Here is a 24,011-nt window from a genome sequence, read left to right as displayed (position 1 = left end):
GTGGTGGATAAGTAGGGACAACCAAACAAAAGTAGAACACGCAAATATGTTTTAATCTTTCAACACAAACTCCATATGCTCAACCTAAGTTGCACATACTTCTACTGTATCTTAATCTAATGTAACAAAGATCTTATTATTAGACAAACAAACTCTCTAGAGCCTTTTATTGGCTTATGATAAGACGTAGAATGAAATAGAGAAACATCAGTGTAGAAGGTCTTTTAGTTGGGTTGAGAAGGCAGGTCTTGTAATCCACACACCATGTTTGCTGGTAATGCAACATCAATCATTTTCGGATACGGCAGATTCAGATCTATTATAGGGCAAAGAAAGACCACGGTTTATTACTAACAATGAGGAAAGCCGCAATGCTTAAGCATACACACTAAGCAGAAAGAAACTTACTTGACATGATGGTTTTGAATGTTTCCTTGTCTTTAGTTAAACGCGGGTTGTGTTGCATCTCTTCTCCAACTGTACTTACCTGAAACATTAACATAAAGGTAATGTAAAGCCACTGTGTCATGGATGAATCATATTTTCAGTTTCCCTTTTTGCATTACCTCGTAACCTTTGTAGTCATGAGCTGGATAGATCAATGTGTCCTTTGGCAATGTAAATATCTGCTTAAAGGTTAAAACAAAAACTTTTAAAACTAAATCCTATAGATCAATGATCAATCTGCCTGTGAAGTGACAAGATAGTGTGACAAACTTGCCTGTGAGTGTACAGACTCATAGAGTTGATCCGAGCATCCACCCTGCAACACACCAAGGAAAACATCATCAGAAAAGTTAAATTAATGTCCAAATTAAAAAAAAACACAGATCTTATGCATCAAAGTTGCGGTTTTTGGTTCCTTATAACACAGATCTTATGCATCAAAGTTGCGGTTTTTGGTTCCTTATAACCATGGCTGGTCCTGAGCATAGGCTATTGAACCATTGGCTTATGGTCTCCAAATTTTTAAGAAAAAAAATTACATAAATATAATCCCCCAAAATTGTAATTTTTTTTATATAAACCCTTGCTAAATTGTCTAGAACCCCAAAATCTGGTTTTGGATGTCTTAGAATCTATGCATCCAAATTATTGTTTTTGGTTCTTTATAAATATGATCCATTTTCCTCTGTTTAGTAGTGTACCTGAAAGTCGGTTCTCCCACAACCGCGGATGAGTACAGCATCGCCGGTAAAAGCCATTCTTGGTTGGGGCTGATCAGCTCCTTCTCCAGTCACATATGTAACACATCCTGCTGTATGTCCAGGTGTAGCACGTACCTGCACCAAAAAAAAACAAAACCATTATCACTCACTCGCCATACTCTCTAGTTTCTTAGTTATTGTGACATTCTTGTTTTCAAACCTCGAGGTATAAATCACCAATAGATACTCTCTCTCCATGTTCAACAAACTTATCCGCTTTGGAACCACTTGCTTTTGAGATTACGGACTTCACACCTGGGACCTTTGTCTGAAACAAGAAAACAGATCATTGAAGCGTTCGTAATGTAAAGAATCATATTGAGTAAAAGAGAAAGAGACCTTAAGAAGACCAGTTCCAGTGACATGATCAGCATGAACATGAGTGTTCATAGCATAGACAAGCTTCAACCCTAACTCGTTTATGAGTTTCAAGTCTCTATCCACAGTCTTGTCCACCGGATCAATCAACTGTTTCAAAAAAACACATACGATTAAGACAAAACAAAAACACAAACTGATCCAAGTTCCCATCTTTGCCGACAAAATAATCAGATCACATTCAAGACACAAAACACAGTTTCTCAAAAACCTATATCGAAAGATCCAATCTTTACGAAAGAAAAACACTTACCAGAGCAGGTTTGTCCGGATGGGAAATGTCGGCGAGAAGATAAGTGTAAGTCGAAGACTCTTTCTCGAAGAGCTGACGGAAGAGAAGCTTCGAGGAGGAAGAGGAAGAAGAACCCATCACTGATCTGATGAGTGTTGGAGTTCTGATTAGAGGACGACGGAGAACACGAGATTGCTGGAATCTAGGTTGAAGGAGAAGAAGATGCTGGAGCCGTGAGAAACGTGTCACCACCACCATTGTTGTTTGTTTTAAGAGAGCTTACTAGATTTTGACCCGCCCTCCGAAGGGCGGGTATATGTTTTGTTTTTTTTTTTTTTATGTTAGATGTGAAATTTTCACATTTGTGTTATTTGTAATCTGTGGTTTTCTTTGTAATCATATTTGTGTATAATATTTTTTAAAAACTTTAGTAAGAACTTTTGATAATTTTATTAAATTTGTGAGGTTGCAAAAGTATACACTTGCCATTATCATTTCATGCATTAATTTTGATTTTTTTTCCTAAACAGTTATGAATTTGTTTTTTTTGTTAAAAAAATTAACAAAGCATAGTTACAAATTTGTTTACTATTTAAATAGTAATTAAATATTTGTAAAAATAGTTTTCCAACAAATTTTCATCATTTGATTTTATATATAATGATTTATAAAATATTTTTATTACACATAATAATTTATGATGTAAATAAAAATGGGTCTTATAAAATGTTATTATTACACATAATAATTTATGATGTAAATAAAAATGGGTTTATAATGTTAATTTCAGAAAAATTTCACATGTTAATGAAAAGCCCACTTTAATTGTGTAAACCAGTTTTAAAAGGGAGGAAAAAACGTGAAGCCCAATTGGTATAGAAGACCTAGAAAAAAAAATCTAAGTTTCAGCTGTTTTCATCGGGAAAAAATATCTTTGTTTCTCTCTCTATTACCATTGAAAGGTTGTCTCTTTCTCATCGATCTGCGAAGATTCATACTCCGATCGTTCAGGTATTTGTAATATCGTATATTTTTTGGCTTAAAGTGTAGATACGGTCATAATCTCCACTATTTTCGAGCTGGAATCTGCAGTAGATCAGTAACTATTTTTTCTTTTTGTAATTTATTTTGCATGTCGGATCGGACGATGATCAATCTTAGTGAAGCTGTTCTGGATGGAATTAGTTTCTGGATCGATGAGTTTTTGTGTCTGAAGTATATTAGAAGGAAACCATTTGATCTTCTCTGTCTCCATGGATAACGGAGCTGTCTGAAAACATAACAGCTATTGATGTTTCTATCAGCATCTTACTATTCAACTCCAATCTGTAAGTTTTTTTTGCAAAAGCGTTCTGTTTTTTTTTTTAGTAATCAGGATATATAACAGTTGCACTATATTGTAAATAAAAGATGAAATCATTTTGGTAGGGAACGAAAGTGACGAAATTTCAGTGAAGTATGAAGGACGTGTACTGCCTAATAAGATAAGTCATGTATTGGTTACAGTTATAAATCTAAATAGTCTGTGTTGTAATGTTGTCATCTAATGGAACTCTTGTATTTGTTCTTCAGGACTTATAAAAAAAACTGGAAGATAGGAGAGAAATCAACTTTACTGACCCGCCCCTATCAGGGATAGCTTCTCTGTTATTTTTTTTTATATTTCTATTAGATAAACTCTAATATATTTCGTAACAAAAAGCTACTACAACTTGTGTTCTAACTCTGTATTATTTTTCAGGAGCCGCTGGAAAAAAAGAATAAGTTCAGAAACGACATTGAGGAAAGGAACACGGAGTGCATTCAGAAACAACCTTTAGCATTGGAATAACATGTAAGTCACTAAACCGAACTTAGTTAGCGGTTAGAAGTTACATGTGTTACTCGAGTGTTGCTTGCTGGTATGTCTGGAATGGAATTCAAATGTTGCTTGCTGGTATGTCTGGAATGGTATTCGAATGTTGCTTGTTAGAGAGTGAAACGACATGTGAATACACTTATATGTCTGTTGTGTAGTTTTGCGTATGTATGTAGGTTTAAAAAGAGAATATATATAGTTTGTTTGTAAGTCTGTTGTGAGTTTTTGCTTGTATGAATATATTACAGAGACAAAAATAGCACTTCTAAAGTTTGCAAATTAATTAAACATTGATTGAAAATAACTGAAATAAGTTTAAATCTGAAAAACACAGCAAATCTAAAATTAGAGATTCTGAAAAACCTCTTTGAAAACAACATTCTTTGTCTCACGCTTAGGCTTTCCTTGATCATCAACAACCAAAATCTTTAATCCCTTTTTTGATGTAACTCTGGAAACAGCCACGTATAGTTGTCCATGAGAGAAGACATCTCTTGGTAGATACAAACCAACATGAGATAGAGATTGACCTTGGCTCTTATTAATTGTAATAGCAAATGCAACTGCAATAGGCAACTGCCTCCTCCTCATCTTGAATGGCAATTTCTTGTCAGAAGGTGTAATAGAAAGTCTAGGAATGACCACAGTTTTTCCCACCTTCTCTCCTGTGATCACTTTCGCTTTAACCAGTAAATCATCCATCTCTGTAATCTGGAGCCTTGTGCCATTCATCAATCCGTTTGTGTGATCAATGTTTCTAAGCAACATCACCGGACATCCAACTTTCAAGCGAAGACTGTGATTTGGAAGTCCAGAAACCTTGATGGTGTTTAAGAAATCCGGAGTTAGAGCCTGGTCATTTCTCGAGAATCTATCAGAAGCATCAATCGAGTCAGAGCTTAAGTAAATTCTTTCTTCTCCTGCATGTTACAAACTCAAAAAATAAAATAATATTCTAAGCGATTTCAATAGCCAAAAGTAACTTGTCAATATAAATAGTATAACCTGGTAATTTATCCAACATGTGCTGGTTAATCCTGTTGACATCTTCATTGGTGGGACATAAAATCGCTCTTTCTTGGAAAAACTTTGGCTCTCTATTATGTTGTAAGGAAAATACATCCCCGTACACTACTGTGCTAATTGATTCAATTGGATCATCTCCATCAGTAATAAGAAACTCCTCTGGGATATTGATTACAACTTCTCCATCATTATCTCCTCCAAGCTTTCCGTCTCCAACATCTAAAATCCACTCTGAAAATTCCTTTAATTCCTTTGCATCTTCAGCAGACAGGTTTTCAGAAAGTAGCCTCATATTCTTGGTTAGCTTCATCACCTTGACATGCTTCCATAAATATGATGAATTAAGAGACTCCATTACTATTTCGGGTCGTCCAGCACCGTGTATGACTGGCAATATTTGTCTAAAATCACCTCCAAACACAACAACTTTTCCACCAAAAGGCCTGCTGTCCTTGTTCCCCAAAATGTCTTTCATACTCCTGTCCAAAGACTCAAAACAGTGTCTGCTCATCATTGGTGCTTCATCCCAAATGATTAGAGATGCTGCTTTCACCAAATTAGCTTGATCACTTCCTGGAATAAGTGTGCAAGTAGAAAACTCATCTGGGTTTATTGGTATTCCAAACCTAGAATGTGCTGTCCTTCCTCCTTGTAGCAACAGAGAAGCTATCCCACTTGATGCAGTGTTCAAACAAATTTCTCCCCTGTATCTAATAGCTGCAGACAACAATCTCCACAGAAAGGTTTTACCAGTTCCTCCAAATCCATAAACAAAGAAGACACCTCCTTTTTCATTTACGACAGCATCAACAATCTCTCTATAAATATTCATTTGCTCCTCTGTTAGTTTACCAATGTCGCGATCATGTTCAGCTTTCAGCTTCTCCCTATCGTAACTCAACTCATCTAAAATCAACACATTGTCATTCCCAACAATATCTGGAGCTGGCTTTGGCATATTTTCCCACTGCTCTAAAGAAAATCCATTGCTCTTTAAAATTTTTTCAATCTCAAGAAGAGCAAACTGTTGTTTTTCATCTGCACTTAAACATAGATCTACAAAAAAAACATAAACATACGAATTAGCTCATATTTTCTGAATATGATCCGCGCCTTTCAAAAAAAAAAAAGGATCATATTATACCTGGCATGTTTAGTAGTTTTCTCCGTTTGTACTCGATATCATCACATAGAACCTCCCATGTATTGTCCCAAACAACCTCTGGCTCCGACAAACTACCAGATATCAGCATAATAACAAAAGTGTGACGCAAATGTGCCGCTGATTCAGTGAAACTCGTCCTCAAAATGTCATCAATATACTCTTGATCATTGTCTAGTAACCCCCTTGCAAAACATGCCTTCTTAAATGTAGGATAAACAACATTATTAAAGGTTCGAACCTCCTCCTCATTCCTTGGACCTCGAACTATGTTTAGCAGAACACGCAAATAGAAAGCTTCTTCAATCTTTCTTGGGGCATAATTGATCCTACCAATACTGAATCCTTTCTGTCTGTCATGAAACTTTCTCTCCTTCTTATTCCAAGTGAACATTGTTGGGATTTCTGCTAAAGTGAGTCTTCTGGCAACAGCACTAACCTTGTTCAGATCAAACCATCCAGTGAACATAGTATTTTCAATAAGCTCGCGATTGGTGACTTTGTCATAAGTATCATCATCTTTGAAAATAATAATTTGCTTCCCTGGTAGGTGAAACTGTAGTCTCTCAACAGGTACTGATCGATAGTGAATAGGAAAACTGAAAGTCCTCCATGCCCCTTCACAGGCTGAAACATATCTAAAAAAAAATAAAATTAAATTAGAAAGACTGATGTCGTTGAGAAGTTAAAAAATTCTTTGAAGACAGATCATTACGAAATTTACCTGCAATTGAAGAAGTTTTTTATCTCGTTTTTTTTTTCAACTTCAGTAGTTCCATCGTTTGACTTCTTCCCTTTTGCTCCTCCTTTCTCTGGTGGCTCAACAGTAACAGTACAACGATCCGCCCCTTTATTAATATACTTAAATAAGTATTTAATAGAACCAGTCTGATTACACCATTCCACATTAATATGAGCTCGATAACGAACAGATAATTTCTTGTTATAGGGTATAACATATCTGTTATCGCATTTGAAGCCATTTTTCTCTACAAAGCAACCAGGTTGTTCACGCCGTCTATAAACTGGAAAACCTTCTCTGTTCACAGAAGTTTTGTCCACAAAATCTTTAGGATAAAGCTTTGAACATTTACCATTTTCCATGCATGGGGAGTTCATGTTAACTGCCCCACAAGGACCATGAATCATCATATCCTTTACCACATCAAACAGCTCTGGTTCCTTGTCCTTATCTGGTATTTCTGCTGAGATGATCATGTCAATGTCATCTGTTTTAGGAAATTTATATTTCGGATGCATGAACAGCAGAATATGAGCATGTGGCAGACCACGTTTCTGAAATTCAATTGTGTACATCGCTGCATTAGAAAAAGAGAACAACATTAGTAAACACAATTTATACCATTTAATTCAGTTTAGACTAAAACAACCATTAAGAAAACTCACATGCGACTGTCTTTCCAAGTAGATGTTTTTCAGTTAAATCGCTCATAAGCCGATCTAGTTTACACTTAAAAATCCTGCATAGGATATCTGGTCTGTCGTCAGGACTGAGCTTGCGTGGCTGAACATACCTGGTGATTTCAGGCCATTTAGGGTTGCATGTGAAAGTTATAAACAGATCTGGAAATCCAAAATATTTGCAAATCGCCATTGCATCCAAATACATATTCTTCATGTATCTTGGTCCTCCAACGAACGTGGCTGGTAAAATAAATCGGCTTCCTTGCTCGTGCATATCTGTATTCCCATTGTTTTCAGATCGCTGAATTGAATCATAGCTGTCTGATCGCAGGCTTTTCTGGTTCATCCTCAAATAGAACAACCGATTTGCTTCTATGGTTGTATAACCATCGACCAAAAACTGTTGGAATAGCCTTTTAGAGTGCAGAAGTGTATGAGATTCACCTTCTCTTTCCTGAAGCCGATATGCATACCACTGTCTCATACTGATATTTTTCCTCTTCAGCTTAGCTGTAGCCTCTGTAACTCTTTTTTCAATGCCAAGTCTGAACCCATCTTCGCCATATGCAAAGATAAGAGGATACTGTAGTGCTAGGTAAGAAGGATGTATTTCACTTATCCGTTTAAGCCATCCTGTTTGCTTCTCTTCTAGAACAATATCTCTTTTATCCATTTCCAAATTGAAATCCCCAGGAATCAGTGCAGCAACTTCAGATGCAGTAGGAGTATCATATGTTCTTCCATCTTTTTCTCGACTGCTAATAATCCTCATATGAAATGTTGTCTCAGGGTTAGTATTGAATCGATCTCTTGCTGAACGAAACTGATGCACATATGGATTTACTTGGTTTAGCATCTCAACTATCATCTCAATGACTTTGTTTCTCAGACCCTGTTTTTTAGCCTTATCAGCCTTTTTCTTGTATTTCCTGCATCAAAAGTAAGATATTTGACAATCTTAGGATACAAAGTAATATAGAATCATATAATGTATTATATTAATCTTTAGGAATTCAGAAAATACCCTATAATGGAAGCTCTTTTGTCAATTTCGGTTTCTGTGTCAACAATGTAGAGTTGAGAAAACTTTGGTTCTTCTCCAGCTGGTGGCTTTAAACTGCCCATTAAATGATAGTTTTCTCCTTGAAGTTGAAACATCTTTGGTCCACGTCCTTGAGGAACACATCTATCCACTTTACCCCCAAGAGATGTAAAAGAAAAAACCATATTAAGCTGCCTGATATTTTCTCGGAAATAGCTGCTGATCTCATCATCACCATGTAGCAATCTTTTCAAAATATCTGGTGATTCCTTTAGTAATGGCAACTGAACTTGACCTAGTCCACAACACAGAGAAAATTTTGGTTTCTTGGACTTTCTTTTCTTTTCAATACGTTCACCATACCACATTTTCGCACCACAGTAGTCACATATGTAAGTAGGATCACCCTCATCTAAGTACTCTGTAACAAATTCATAAATTCAGAAAGTCAAGTTACTTAAAAAGGTTATACTGAATTACAAATACCAAAAAAGACTATTCAGTTACCTGTAGTCTTTAGTGTTTGCAGAGAAGGTGTAGTAGATGAGGATTCACCGCCTTGGAACATGTTTCTAAATATATCAGCCATAGTCAAAACCCTAGACCTTTGTTCATCTGGGATAGGACTTCGATTCACTGGTTTTCCTTCAATGTTACCAGATGATACTTCATATGAATCACTATCTTCACTACTAACATCATAACTCTGATCACTATAATATTCACCCTCCTCTGAAAAAAAAAGCTTATCAAAATTCTTCTTGCAAATTAATAGAATAGATAAAGATAATAATTATGAATACCAGAAGAACTGTGGTTAACAGATGATTGAAAGTCATCTTCTTCTTCTGCCTCGTTCAGTTGAGATGTGGGCCACTCCATCGGATTACGTTGCTTGACACTGTCTGACTTGGAGAAGGCTGGTAAAAGATTCCTTGGTTGAATGTTGAGACATGTGCTTCTTCTTCTTGTGATGTCTGATAACTGAGAAGCCTTATTGTTATAATCACCTCCTCACCATCCCAAAAATATGCAAAAAACAATGTTAGTTAGTTGTTAAATCTACAATTTGCACAATCTCTCAAATATTTTTAAAACTGGAACCAGTTACCATTAGCTCGAAATCGCTTAGAACACTGAGGCTGCTTTCCTTTAGCTTTGTCTGTAGGTGCAAAAAAACAACAGAATAGACACATGAATTTGATAATATTAATTCACTGACTCATCCATCAGAAATACAGTATCATATAACTGAAAAAGTACCATAGTATGGATTTGCTGAATTGAAGGCAGTCGATGGATGAGTAAAATTCTGGGTACTCCCAGAACTTGGTAGTGTTGGATGTAAATTCGTAACATCTCTCAATACTGATCTCAAGCCAATATCAGAATTTGTTTGATCAGACGATTTAGATTCCGACGGAGAAAGAAATATAGGTTGAGTATTTGTTTTTCTCTTCCTTGCATTGTCTTGTTTGTTCTTCATGTTTGGTTGTGTAGGTAACTGTGTATAGAGAAGTTAGTTTTCCATGGGTTAGATATTGGAAACCATCGTTGTTCTGTAATGAGTGTTAGGGTTAGCTTTTTTATGAACGTGGCTTAGTTTTACTGATGTCGTTTATTATTGAATAATTAAAAACTATACGTTAAGTTTAGTTTCCTATATATAAGAAGATATCTATAATCAACATGAAATCGTTTATATAAGTTTTAATACCAAATAAATTATATGACATTTTGAGTAGATGTCCAGAAAGTATTATATGTGTCGTTAATATATATCATAAATTTAAAAATCTCGGAATTTGGAATGACAAAGTTTAATTATATTTTTACTGTGAATTAAAATAGAAAAATGTAAAGAAATTATAATATTTGAGATCTTTATTGCAAATAAAAGTTGAAATAACAGAAACAATTGAGCAAATCAGCACTTATTTTAAAGTAAAGCCAACAAAAAAAAAAAAAAAAGCAACATTGAACACTTCATTAGCCACTTTTTTTGGTGTTTGGCCCCTCTTTAGTGGTCTTTTCTTTCTTCACAAATACTCTGGTGCAGTGCTTCTTTGTTGTAGAACTTATGTCAGGCTCACCTTCATTGGAATGTTCTTTGCGTTTTGATGATGGGGTTACCACAGTGTCTTCATTTGCTTGACTGTCCGTTAGTAAAATCGAACCCTGTAAAAGCAATTTATGTATCAATTTGGTGCAGTCATATAGATCAAGGTAATCATATATAAATAAGAAAATACTAAACCATACCTGTGAACAACTTAAATTAGTAGTTCCAACATCAGACTGAGTAAATGATTCGGTGGTGCTACCAACAGTCAGTAGCATACTCAGATCTTTCCACACTTTACCAACTTTATACATCCCACCCTTGCTACTAACATTGCTACTCTCAATGTAAACTCCAAACATGAAAGTCTTCCCAATCAAAGAAGTAATAGTCTCAGGAAAAGACTCAACATCTTTTAGCTGTAATTCAATATATGTTTTAGAATAGTACATTTATATTAATTTAATTATGAACCCACGTTTTTGCAAGAATAGTGTATACTGAAGTTGAGAAAAAATAATATAACCTCATCAAATGAACCGTTGAGTAAGTCAGCAACATTTTCAGGAACAATTCCGCTTGCAATCCAGTCAAATAGCATTAGGTAAGCTTCTCCAGTACCATCTTTAACCCATACATGAATCCTGAACCTGTTAACATATTTAAAATTAGTATCTTAGAAAATAAAAATCATGATAACAACAAAAAGAATCTAACAAATAACTTACTTTGGTAAAACTTCTGTAACTTTATCATCACACTTTTCACAGTACCACACATGAGTTACAGTTTCATTTCCATTTACGATTTTAACTGTTCTCGATATCTGGGTGACCTTTTTTTGGCAAGTTTTGCATCCAAAATAGTACCATCCCCAATCCTTGTCAATAGCATAGATTGTGGCAATGACTCTGCATTGCTCAGTCTACATTTGATAACCAAAACGTTAGTCCTTTAACAATGGATACTGTTAAAATATATTTCTAAAACCTGAGTTGATTGACGTAGCTCTGCAATGTCTCTAGTTGGGTATTGCATCCAAGGGTCGCGTCTTATCTCCCTCTCAAGTTTGTCTTGGTTGGATTCAATCAACGTCAGTGCATTGGATGCAACATCCCTATTAAATGTGAACCAATACAGTTGTTTTAATTATCAGAACAATGATATATCTATTCTACTAAAACTCAATATACCTTTTCAAAAATGCCTCAGTCTCCATTATTGGCGGGTTGAAAAAGACTTGAGAAGCATCATATGAGTTTGAAATTTGAATCTCATCTGACATTAACAATGTTAACATAAAACGTGAGTAATATCAAAACTATATAAACGTATGATGCTATGTTATGATAAGGGATAATAGGGTTACTTCTATAAGTCCCAATTTTCACAAAACGTAAGAGGCATATAACCGAATCTTCACCAGCTGCATCACAGTTAGCTTTAATGCTTTCAGCAAACTTTCCCCACAGACAGCAAGTCATCCTACGGCCACTGTCAAAATATATATATGAAAGTATTAACTATAGTGATATGATTTTAAGAAACCAAATCAATGGTTTAACTTACACAAGGTCTGTCAAACTGAATTCGATTTTCTTTCTTGGTTTACCCGAGCACTGAACTGTCTCAAGAGCTCCCAAATCAGACACTTGTCCAATAACATCTGTAAGTTACAAAAATTAAAGATCAAACTATAAAGATATTAACGAAAATTTTATATAACATACATACCAATTAAGATGTTTGGATCTTCCACTCCACTCTGAATAGTTTGAAAATCCACCAAACTCAGGAACATGCTGTCGTTTTGGATTGTTGATGGAGTGATATCAGTGCCATAAATGAAATTCATTTTGTATTGATGATTTGTAGGCCTGTAGGAAACAACGGGGTTATTGATGGAGAAATTTTCAATGTTTCTCCACATTCCAACAGCAAGCACATTTGAAAGTTTCCTCGTCAACTTATCAAGGTATGTCTTCTTACAGGATGCATGAATTTTTGTTCCCTAAAAAAAAAGCAAAGCCATTCGATCTTAGATAGCAGTTTAGTTTAGTGGCAAGAGAAAACAATAATAGATAGGTTTGCTAAGATGTGAGACTTACATGTGCATCAGACAAAATGATTTCCAATGATTCTCCTGAAAGTTTTGTGTATTGCCTCCAGGTATGGAGCACCTTCACTTGTACACGATACTCTGTCATGAAAGGTTTGATGTCAGCCAAAGGAGTGAGTTCCATGATTAAAGGTATTTCTGTAGCGATAAAGTTCGTGAGTTTTGATTTTAGGAAGTGTGATAAGAGTATAGGCTGTAGGAAGGATATATATAACCACCCTCTGTTGATGGAACCGCTATTTAGTTAAGATCGTATAAAAAATCAAATTTTTTTTCGCAACGATATAGGAGTCGTGCATATATCTCGGGATAAAGGGTTAGATTTCTTAAAAACGAAATGGATTTGAGAATAATAGTTTTGATTCCTCGAATATTCTAGTTTGTTAATTAAATACATATAAATATAAATTAAATTATCTATTTGTTGCAGAATATGTAGGCCTTTATAATAGGAGCTTAATTGGTTGTGGATTTAGGTTATGTAAGTCATGAAGAATTCGAAATTGAGATTAGTAGGATAGATTTGGTTAGCTGAAAAATAGGAGTTGCCTTGCGGGTATTAACGTAATACACCTATATATACACAAATTTGAACTTTTTTAATACGTCATTATTCGTTAAATTCTGGTTTACATTCATAATACCTATCCTTAAAAGTAGGATTGAAGTGGTTATGGAACAGTTTAGTTTTTTAGATGTCGTTTAAATAAAAGTCATATTAGCAGTTACATATTTAGGATTTGTTTCGTAGATGTTGTGTTAATAAAGTTGATATAAGCAGTTACATATCTTTGATGATTTTTTTTTAAATTGGACTCAACTATTATCAATGGGGCATGTTCCTGTTTTAATAGTATTGATACGAAACGAAAGTGTTAATGTGGGACCCGCAACGGATCAGTACTGTGCAAATGCAGTAACAAATAAAATGAGAGATATGAATGGATTAGAGCTTATCATTATTTTATTGGGCCTATATTCATGGGGCCCATTTAAAGGGAATAAACGTGTGCCGACAAGTTAATCTGGGTAAACTGGGTCAGTCTTACTTTTTCTTTTAAATGTCAACGGACAACGGTCATGGACTGCAGTTTAGATTGTCTGATCACTAGGAAGGTTGAATCACTAAATCATCAGGCTGTTCTATTTTGTTGGGTAAAATTAATAAGGTAACTGCAGTTTAGATTGTCTGATCAATATAACGATTGTTGTTTTTATTAATTTATTATCTTTATAAGAAATGCTTTCCTTAATCCGGATTGGAGCTACTTCAATGAAAAAGGCTATGTTCGTTTACGTAGAAATATCTACGACCGCTACTTGCAATTAAATTTGCTTGCATAAACATTTTGCGACCAACCACAGCAATCAGTCGCATGATAACTAAAATTTGCTGATTTGCCATCAATTGAGGATTTGAGGTTGCATATATAAACGTGGTTCGTAAGTCCACGAGTATTGAAGAATGTTAGTTATCATGCATCAAATTGACGGCACTGTCGGAGTGTCTGGGCACAACCAGAGAAGCACTGTTGTAACAAGCACCAATGGCGACTTCATGCTTTTTCTAGTGACGGCACTGGAGGAGTGTCTTCCTAGCTACGATCTGTAGTTAGTTCTGTATAACGATTTCGATTTAGATGCTGCTGCCATAATTTGGGTAGATATCTTTAAATTATTGTTTCTTTTCGATTAGTGATATTTTAAAAAAATTTCAACCCGACATATTATTTTTTTCTCTCATTGGATTCTCATGGACGTAATATTATGTAAATAGTTTTATATCCACCGAAAAGTAAAGATAATGGTAAAACTATAATATTAGACTATATATTATTATCTGTGATCTCTTATATATGAACATCTTTTTCTATGCAAAAATAATAAAAATAAGAGAGAAAAAAGGAGAAAAAAGAGAAAATAAGACTCTTAAATTTTTTTAAATTTTAAGTTTTAATGACACAAAAAATATATTTAAAAATATTATTATAGCAATATTTAGTAAATTTAGTTTAAGAAACTCAAACTGAAAATGCTTTTATCGTGAAATTTTTAATATATACATAAGTAATATTATTAATTATTTTAAGTAATCTCCTAAAATTTCTTTCCAGTTATAAATTTATTGTGAATTAGAAAATCTTACTGTGATTAAAAGAGACTTTAAATCAAACTTGTATATATTATCAACCATGATAAATACTACAAAATAGCATCCTTCACCAGGTCCGTCCTTCAAAAATTGGACCGGAATGAGAAAAAAAAAATAGTGGAGTTGCATAGCTTCGAACCCATGAATGGAATTTTACAAGTTTTGCCACATATACTAATGAATTTTTTAGAAAAATAGAGACTGATGATTTATTTAATTTAAGAAGGCTGGAAGCTAATGCTTCTCCCGCTTGCCCTGAGACCTTCACATATAATGTGTTCTACAAATGATTTTTTTTTTTGTATCTTACCTATATTAAAATAAAAGTACACTAGGAAAATAACTCTGTCCTCGTGTATAATATTACAACGAAAGCCATTCAATTATAACTAAAACATTATATATATACTAATATAATAATAATCCGCCCTTTCGTACAGAGATACCATTGATTAACAATTTAACATTGTTGCATTACAAACAGATAGAATAAAACCAACAGAACAAAAATGTTGATTCATGCAGATATATACGTTTGCATACAACTCGCACAAACAGACCTAATCATAACTCTTTCATATCCAGAAACAAAAATATAAAGCCACAAACTGTTTAAAAGAGAACAGACAGAGAAAAAGAGAGAATTAATGTAACACCCCAAAGGCGGTCGTTACAATTAATTCAATCGTTAAAGTGAGAAGCCGTGCTGTGGCAGCCGCGGCGTTGCTTCCGCTTCAGCAGCAGCCGGTGGTGCTCTCTTTCCGACCATCGTTCTTTGTCTTGCGGTAACGATAGTAGAAGAGACATAAGATGAATATTATCAAGAATATTACTCCAATCACTATGTCCATAATCTTCACAGGAGTCATCGCCTTATCGTTTGGTTTTCTAAAAGAAGCAATAATCTTTGTCTGCTTACTTCTAATTATATTTACTTAAAGTTTTTGGAGGTGAGCCATTTTGAGACTTGGTCGTTGTTCCATTGACAATTGACTTTAATTATAATACTCGCGGAGATTTTTAGGTTGCGTATAATGTGCCTTGTGCCAGTAAGCTAGTTACTGAGAATAGGTTGACAAAAAGGGTGTTTATAATTGAAATTTAAAGATTTGAAATATTCAAGAGATCTTTGGCTTGTAATTAGTATTTAATATTTTTCATAAGAAAACACAGAGACAACTAACACAAATAAATGTTTTAATTGGTATACATAGGGGTTGTATCCGGTACCTGTTCGGTTCGTACCGAGTTTATTCGGTTTCAGCTTTTCAATGTTAAAGATTTCAATCCTTTCGCATATTTATAAATTTTGGTTTGGGTTCGGTTTAGATCTTTTGCAGGTTCGAATATATCCATTTAGTTTATGTAAACAAATTCAAAAATCCTAATATACCTTAAAATCTGAAAAAAATATTGTTAGGATATTATATCTAAAACTAATTAATACTAGATGGTGGCCCGCACACTTGTGCAGACTAATATACATCCAACTAATTCAAATTTTAACATAATTTTTAATTTTAATCTAAATTATTTAATTAGTTTCAAATATTAAATTAAGTAGAGATATAATTTATTTTTTCTATTACAGGACAACATAAATAATGGTTGGTATTTGTAAAATCTTTTATCTATTCTATCGCTAAACTACACATGTAAAAGTATCTTCATTATAATTATCTAATAAAGTTTTATTATTACCTTAAAAATAATATAGACGGTAAATCTACAAATAAACCATAATTACCAAATTAATAATGAAGCTTATGAAATCAAACCCCTCTTCATCAAAGTCATAATTGCATTTTATATGAATTTCTTCTTCCTCGGAGTTCATATTGACACCTATTAACCAAATTTACAATAATTAAAAAAATACTTTGATTTAATAAAAAAATTATAAACTAAAAGTAATAAATTATATATATCTAGTAAAAGGTGTATTTTTATTTAATTTTTAACCGCGGGAGATTATATTTTTGGACTTATATTTTGATTCTTAAGATAATTCGGTGGTATAAAAGAGAAGCAAACTTCATTTTAAAAATAATAAATAAAACACTAAAAGATTTAATATCAAAAGTAAACATAATATGAAAAAAATTATAAAATTAATACTCGTTAATAATAGTTATCTATGAATATAATGAAAACATTTATTAAATAATCACTAAATATGTTCAAAACTAACAATTCACAAAGTTATTTATTAAAACTAATGACTGAGCCTAAATTAAATCATGGAATATGACAAATAATCTTCTAAAATTAATAAAACATGAAAATAATAAAAATAACTCAAACTTATGAAAAATATGACAAGTAAGCAAAACTAAAATTACCACATAAAATTATTTTAATTATGATAAATAAATAAAATTACTAACTAAAATTATAAAGAACATAAAAAATAATAAATAATATAAATTATGGAGGATATGAAAAATAAGCAAAACTATAATTATTGAAAACATGGCAGATAAACAAATTATCTTAAATTATTGAAAATATGACAAATAAGCAATGATAAATAAGTAAAAATTACCTAAAATCATGGAGAAGATGACAACTAAACAAAATCACTTCATAAATAATAGTATAGATTTGGATGGAGAACTAGTATGTATTTAGATATTTGGATGGAGACCTAGTATATATTTAAATTTGAATATTCAATGCTAAATATCTAAAATTAACATGATAATTACTCCAATTTAGATATTTGGATGGAGAACTAGTATGTATTTAGAGTATTTCTAGTGTTTTAAGTATTTTGGGATATCTTCGAATATTTACTTTTAGCTATAGTTTCGGAGTATTTTTTCGTATTTTGAATATTGTTAGGATATTATATCTAAAACTAATTAATATATTTATGTAGATAATTATGAATTTAGTTTATTCAGATACCCGACATATTTTGGTCCGCGTTGGATTTGGGTCCGATTCTTCATATACCAAAATTTAGACTCGTTTGAATATCTTACTAGTCTTGGCTCGGATTTGTTATATTTTTCATGTCTGATTTGATTCGATTTTACGGGTTCATATAATCATATTGCCCAACTCTAGTTGTACACATGGATGGAACTGGTATTATATATTGGGTCGTATGTTGATGGAGGCCCATGCGGGAGTAGCCATACGAAACCCGCTCGAGAATGCACACAGGTATTCTCTCTCAAAAACCTAGCATAGAAACCTAGCATAGAAAAAAAGTATATATGAGGTTCCTAGCGGCTGAGAGTAAATATGCGATAAATAGGACAAATACCGAAATAAAAGCTCTAGAGTCTGGTTTCTCTCTCAAAACCTAGCATAGAAAAATCATAGAATAGAGAAAAAGAGTATATATGAGGTCCCTAGCGGCTGAGAGTAAATATGGGATAAATAGGACAGATACCGAAAAAGCTTGATAGTTTCTTCAAAAATCGCGAGCGGCTCAGCAGTTGCTCCGTTCAAGATCACCCACCAAGCTGCTCTATCCGGCTATGCCACAAGAAAACTCCAATTTGCGTTCTTTCCTTCATGTGTCCCTCCAAGAGCCTCCTAACCTACTCTTGACCTGAAATGACTTGAAATGGATTAGAAAAACTAGATAAAGACTTTAAAACAATTGGAAAATATATATACAAGATGTCAAAAATACCATATATCACCAAACCACTCAGTCAATAAAGATCAACATACATATATCTTGATAAACCGCAAACTCTCATTCCCCCCCCCAAACTCTCATTCCCCCCGGTTCAGATAAATATCAAAGATCTAGACATCCATCACTGTTGAGTAGAATAAGAGCAAAACGAGAAGATCTAAACCAACAAGAAACAAAGACGAAAATCTAAGACCGACTTGGTGAAATAAGTCGGAGAAACCAAGAGATAGTGCAGAGCACTAAGAGAGAGGTCTTCGTGTTGAGACTATTTAAGACTATTTTTATTAAATTATTTAAGATAATCTTTGTGTGCTTTTATTTGACAGATCACGGATTATTAACCGATATGTTTCTTGCTAATATATATATATATACATTTATATAAGAAAGTTTTATTATAGAGAAAATTGTATTGTTTAGGGTTAACCAAAATTATAGTAAAAAAGATTTCAATTTCTTTTGTTTGTTATCTTATTATTGACTATTATTCATAATTTAATTGGTATTTAATATATTTGGAATAGTTCTATAAAAATAAATCATGTGACCAACTCTAATCTGAATAAGATTCCGCAGTTAATCGGTACAACTCGAGCAAGAACTGTATTATAAAGTTGGTTTCATTTAAAAATACACACTCCCACGAAGAGTATCATTTGAAAAGGTAGTAGTTTTTCTTAATCTTACAAGCTTTTTCCTGGTCAGATCACTGATTATTGAACTGATATATTTCTTAGAAAGATATATAAAGAGTATTCTACTGGCATTTGTTTCAATTTGTTGTTTATTTTATTTTTAAAATATATAGACATTTTTCTAATATTCTTGTTGTGATATATCATGAAATGGCTAAACAAATCAATTTGGTTATTTATGTTATTAAGTGTATTTATTTTTTGGGTCACACATTTAGAAATAATTGTAGAGTTAAACGTGTTTGAGGCAGAGTAATAAAATAATTGACCACCTAAGGAAAGGTGATTTGCGTGCGAGTTTGGCTGAATCACGGGAAAATGTCATGTAGTAGTTATAGGATTAGTAAACAAACTATGAAATTTATATAAAAGTTATTTTATGTATTACATTTTTTTACATATTATGAAATAATAAATATATATTAAAATATAACATATACAGAAAAATATTAAATTTTATTATATGGTTAATATGATTGTTTAATTTATTTTAATTGTTTAATATTAAAAAAATATAATAGAAGAAGTATTAATTTTTATCAAATCTTCATTATTCAAAATTATTAATTGTCATATATACCTTAGTCACACTAGACAATTTCGTAATTTTTATTTAAAGAAATAATAAAGACCATTAATAATGAATTTATGGTTAAGTTAATAAAAAGCTTATTATATAATTAGATGGATCAACTTTTTTTTTTAATAATTTTAAAAATCATCATAGCGATGACACATGGGTACAAAAAAAATTGTAATATTTCTTAACTAATATATAGGGGATCTTAGAACCTCCAAAAACTTAATGCACCACCCATCTATGGGATGGAGCCTACAAACTGACTAATCGGGCATGGGAGGGTCATTAACCATGAATGGTCGAGACATTATAAGTGGTATTAAAGCCAAACTTAGATGAGTATGGAATTTTATGTGGGTCCACACTATCATAGGTAACAAGCATAGTATACAATATGGATGTTTCGTTTTTTTAGAGGAGACAAATTCTGACATCCCGATTTATGGTATATGTTTGAAAAGGTTACGAGAATTGATTTAGATATCTATATCACCAAAGTGCATTTAACCTTTTGGTCATACATTTAGAAATAACTTTCCTGATCTAATTTATGGAAAATGAATCACGATATTGTACGAGTGAGGCCAAAACACGAGAAAATGTTATGATGATGGTTATAGGGTCAGTAAAAAAGAATTTCGAGCATTTAGAAAAATTAATGCACTGAACCCGGCACAAAATGAATGAGACCTGCAAATCGAGTTCGACGTGGGAAACTCATTGTCAATGGGTGACGGGGCATTACAATTTTATAATCTGGTTGGAGCATTACATATTCATAAAACGTTAAGACCGTTTGATATGTATGTATTCGGGTTGATATAGGCTTGCAAAATTATCTGTTTCATCCAGTACAATCTGAGCTAGAAACCAATTCTATCTAAATCATTTTGTAATATTTTTTTAGAGAATCTATACTATTATTTATGAAGTGATTTGGCTTATTTGTCATATTCTTTATGATTTTAGTTAATTTGTTTACTTGTCATATTTTTCATGATATTAAGATAAATCATTAGTTTAATTAATATTATTATTAACTTTTTTTATATTTTGATATCTATATATTTATCATGATATTTAAAATCATGATAAACATGAACCTATTTTACGGATATATATATATATATACTAACATTTTTTAAAATTTTTTTTTAATATATAATAAACATGATATTTACGATATTTAATTAATAAATAGATATTAATAATATATACCGATAACATCATCATTACTTTTCTCTCATTTATAATTTTAATGACTAATATTATAGCTAATTTCTCTGATTTTTACTGAAAATATTGATCAGATACAGATTATTATAAAATTTATATATAAGTATACTAATATATTTGAATTAATCAGTTTCTTTAATTAATTTGCTTATTTTTCATCTTTTCCATAGTTATAGGATAAATCATTAGTTTAATTAATATTATTATTTAATTTATTTATTTTGATATCTATATATTTATGATGATATTTAAAATAATTAATAAACATTAACATATTTTACCAATATATATATATATATACTAATATTTTTTAAATGATGTGATTTGGCTTATTTGTCACATTCTCCATGATTTTAGTTAATTTGCTTACTTGTCATATTTTTCATGATTTTAGGATAAATCATTAGTTTAATTAATATTTTTTTTGATATTTATATATTTATCATGATATTTAAAATATGATAAACATGAACCTATTTTACTGATATATATATACTAATATTGTTTAAAAATATATTTTAATATATAATAAACATGATATTTACGACATTTAATTAATAAATCGATATTAATAATATAAACCGATAATATCATCATTACTTTTCTTTCATTTATAATTTTAATGACTAATATTATAGATAAATTCTCTGATTTTTACTGAAAATATTGATCAAATAAAGATTATTATGAAATTTATATATAAGTATACTAATATATCTGAATTAATCAGTTTCTTTAGTTAATTTGCTTATTTTTCATATTTTCCATAGTTATAGGATAAATCATTAGTTTAATTAATATTATTATTTAATTTGATATCTGTTTATTTATCATGATATTTAAAATAATTAATAAACATTAGCATAATTTACCAATATATTATATATATATATACTAATATTTTTTAAATATATTTTAATATATAATTATCATGATATTTAGGAATTAATAAATAGATATTAACAATATCTACCGATAATATCATCATTACTTTTCTATCATTTTATAATTTTAATGACTAATATTATAGCCAATTTCTCTGATTTTTACTGAAAATATTGATCAAATACATATTATTATAAAATTTATATATAAGTATACTAATATATCTGAATTAATCGGTTTCTTTTGTTTATTCGGTTTGATCCCTTAATATATTGAACCATATTCATATACTGATACTTTCTAAACATAACATCATCGGTACTTCCAAACCCAGACTATTTTCTCTATTTCGGTTTGGTTCGGTTTTGAATGGTTTGATTTTACCAGATTGAACACTCCTAAACTATTGTTATTTGTTAATGTTTTATATTTGTGATTTTTTTATAATCCTTTTAGTACCACATGATTTCTTTTCAGTCCAAATAAAATATGTATTAGTTTCACATACAAAATTTCCTATTTTAGTTATTACTATAAAAAAGGTTTTGATCCAAAATTTACATAATATAAATAAAAATATGAAACAAAATAATATAATTTAATACATTGATTACCAGTATGAATATTGAAATTTTATAATTTATAATAATTTAAAATTTGTATCTAATTTAATTATTACTATTTTATAAGAAAATAAAATTAAAATTGTTAGATATATAGATATGTTTATCCGCACAAGGTGCAGGACATCAACTAGTGTTTATTAATTTCATATTATATTTCTTTTTTCCAGAAATTTAAATTACTCATTAGGTTCAAGTTCTTGTGCAAGGTTATCTTGACCTATTTTGATTCACACAACAAAAAATCAACGAAAGCACAATCATCAACGTTCACTTTTGTCCCTTAAACTCGCCGATATGTATCAAAATTAGATACAAATAACAATTTGCTTTCCACGAAGAGATTAGTGTAATGACCATCTGATGGAGAGACAGAAAGATTGTTGCTGTTGAGATCAGTCAGCCCATTCTGCCGATCCCGCCGATGCCTCCGATGCCGTCGTCATAGCCGAAGGGGAGACAACTGGTTCTTATCTTGCCTCCATCTTTCTTAGTTTTATTGTAGAGAAAATGAATAAGCCAAATGATTAAGATTAGCAAGAGAACTGCCACAAACACTATTAACATAATTACTTTCCCATTGATCGATCTTTCTTTCTTTGAATTAATTCTAATACTCAGTTATGATTTGATTCTCGTACAGGGAAACATGAAGATGTATATAAATAAATAGATGGAGTGCTACTTGCGTTGGTTTATACTTTCTTTATCATGACTAGAGCCTTTTCCCGGGCTACGCCCGGGTTTATTTTCCTAAAATTTTAATTTATTTTAAAATATTATTTATATTTAAATATGTAATTTATATTGGAAATTTTGACAAATATAAATTATTAAAATGAAGTTTCACATCTTAGAATGTAAAACTTAAATAATGATAAAACACATATTATATTATTTAAATTAGTATTACAGTAAAAGTAAAATTAGTTAAAATTTCAATAATTTAAAAGTTTGATTTCTTAATTATTTTGTTCATTCTATCTGATTCGTATTGTATAATTAGTGACTAAAAGTTTAAGTTCTTCCCAATAAAATCAATCTCTCTAGAAATACACATGAAAAATAATATTGTTGGATCTAATAATTTTATCAGCTTGATAAAAGGTAAACAGTTGATTTATTAAATATTTTCAGAAATTTCATAAATGTTGTTAGGGGTAATTGGTAAGTGCTCTGGGTATTTTCTACTGTTCTTTTTATTTTTACAACATTTTAATTTATCAATTATTTTTTTTAAGAAAATAATTTAAAAACTATAGCCCAAAGCTAAATTAGTAATTATATTGGTTTTGGAAATCATTTTAAAAAGATATATACATTCAGTATTGGAAAGTAATTAATATAAATTTATGTCAATCTAATCTAAAGTCACAGAAAACCATGGATAATGTATATTCGAAAAGCTGGCAAAAGTAGATTCTGGAAAACCATGGATAATGTATATTTCTGAGAAAATATCAGAGTGAATTTGATCAAGCAGATTCGAAACAGATGCTAAGAAAGTAGATTTATAAGGGAAAAAATAGTGAGGAAGATGAAAAGAGTCCATTGAATGGGTTCAATTAAGAATTGATGAGTGTAGATAGTGGTGAAGTTATTGTTTGAAACGCATCTGGAGAGAGTAGCAATGGAAGATATCGAAGCTAGAAAATGGAAGGGGAAACCGA

At 31.5% G+C, this 24,011-nt stretch overlaps 2 protein-coding genes and 1 long non-coding RNA gene across 6 annotated transcripts; 1 reads left to right on the top strand and 2 right to left on the bottom strand.

Moving 5' to 3' along the window:
- Positions 1-30: 30 nt before the first annotated feature.
- LOC106360391 (persulfide dioxygenase ETHE1 homolog, mitochondrial-like) lies at positions 31-13,397 on the bottom strand. The gene is made up of 9 exons (XM_022689727.2): positions 13,373-13,397; positions 1,840-2,100; positions 1,548-1,676; positions 1,369-1,476; positions 1,149-1,283; positions 722-763; positions 567-626; positions 409-487; positions 31-316 (listed from the first exon to the last, which is right to left on the bottom strand). The coding sequence occupies exons 2-9, from the start codon at positions 2,074-2,076 to the stop codon at positions 225-227; spliced, it is 882 nt and encodes a 293-aa protein (XP_022545448.1). The 5' UTR covers positions 2,077-2,100; positions 13,373-13,397; the 3' UTR covers positions 31-224.
- Positions 2,639-12,795, top strand: LOC106360392. Of its 4 annotated transcripts, XR_001272747.3 has the most exons (6): positions 2,639-2,829; positions 2,980-3,146; positions 3,247-3,311; positions 3,391-3,652; positions 12,269-12,368; positions 12,563-12,795. It is a non-coding gene; the product is annotated as an uncharacterized LOC106360392 (long non-coding RNA). The 4 variants fall into 4 exon arrangements; XR_001272746.3 differs by having other exon boundaries at positions 3,247-3,652; XR_001272749.3 differs by having other exon boundaries at positions 3,229-3,652.
- LOC106360390 lies at positions 9,811-12,347 on the bottom strand. Its single transcript, XM_048738438.1, has 9 exons — positions 12,128-12,347; positions 11,963-12,059; positions 11,763-11,887; positions 11,587-11,671; positions 11,384-11,510; positions 11,122-11,318; positions 10,920-11,043; positions 10,594-10,812; positions 9,811-10,509 (listed from the first exon to the last, which is right to left on the bottom strand). Exons 1-9 carry the CDS (start codon positions 12,321-12,323, stop codon positions 10,321-10,323), a joined length of 1,359 nt encoding a protein of 452 aa, XP_048594395.1. The 5' UTR covers positions 12,324-12,347; the 3' UTR covers positions 9,811-10,320.
- Positions 13,398-24,011: the final 10,614 nt, after the last annotated feature.

Source organism: Brassica napus, chromosome A8 (assembly GCF_020379485.1).
Source record: "Brassica napus cultivar Da-Ae chromosome A8, Da-Ae, whole genome shotgun sequence".
In the NCBI taxonomy this organism is placed as follows: Eukaryota; Viridiplantae; Streptophyta; class Magnoliopsida; order Brassicales; family Brassicaceae; genus Brassica; species Brassica napus.
The sequence above is the reverse complement of the archived record's forward strand: the minus strand, read 5'-3'. Positions and strand labels throughout refer to the sequence as shown.

Excerpts from the sequence above, each read along its gene's own strand:
- LOC106360391 (XM_022689727.2), bottom strand. The coding sequence starts at position 2,076 with ATGGTGGTGGTGACACGTTTCTCACGGCTCCAGCATCTTCTTCTCCTT. Across the intron at positions 1,284-1,368 it reads TTGGTGATTTATACCTCGAG|GTACGTGCTACACCTGGACA; the intron begins GTTTGAAAACAA and ends TTTTTGGTGCAG. Across the intron at positions 488-566 it reads ATGACTACAAAGGTTACGAG|GTAAGTACAGTTGGAGAAGA; the intron begins GTAATGCAAAAA and ends TTAATGTTTCAG.
- LOC106360390 (XM_048738438.1), bottom strand. The coding sequence starts at position 12,323 with ATGTGGAGAAACATTGAAAATTTCTCCATCAATAACCCCGTTGTTTCC. Across the intron at positions 12,060-12,127 it reads AGATCCAAACATCTTAATTG|ATGTTATTGGACAAGTGTCT; the intron begins GTATGTATGTTA and ends TGTAACTTACAG. Across the intron at positions 11,672-11,762 it reads GAAAATTGGGACTTATAGAA|ATGAGATTCAAATTTCAAAC; the intron begins GTAACCCTATTA and ends TGTTAATGTCAG.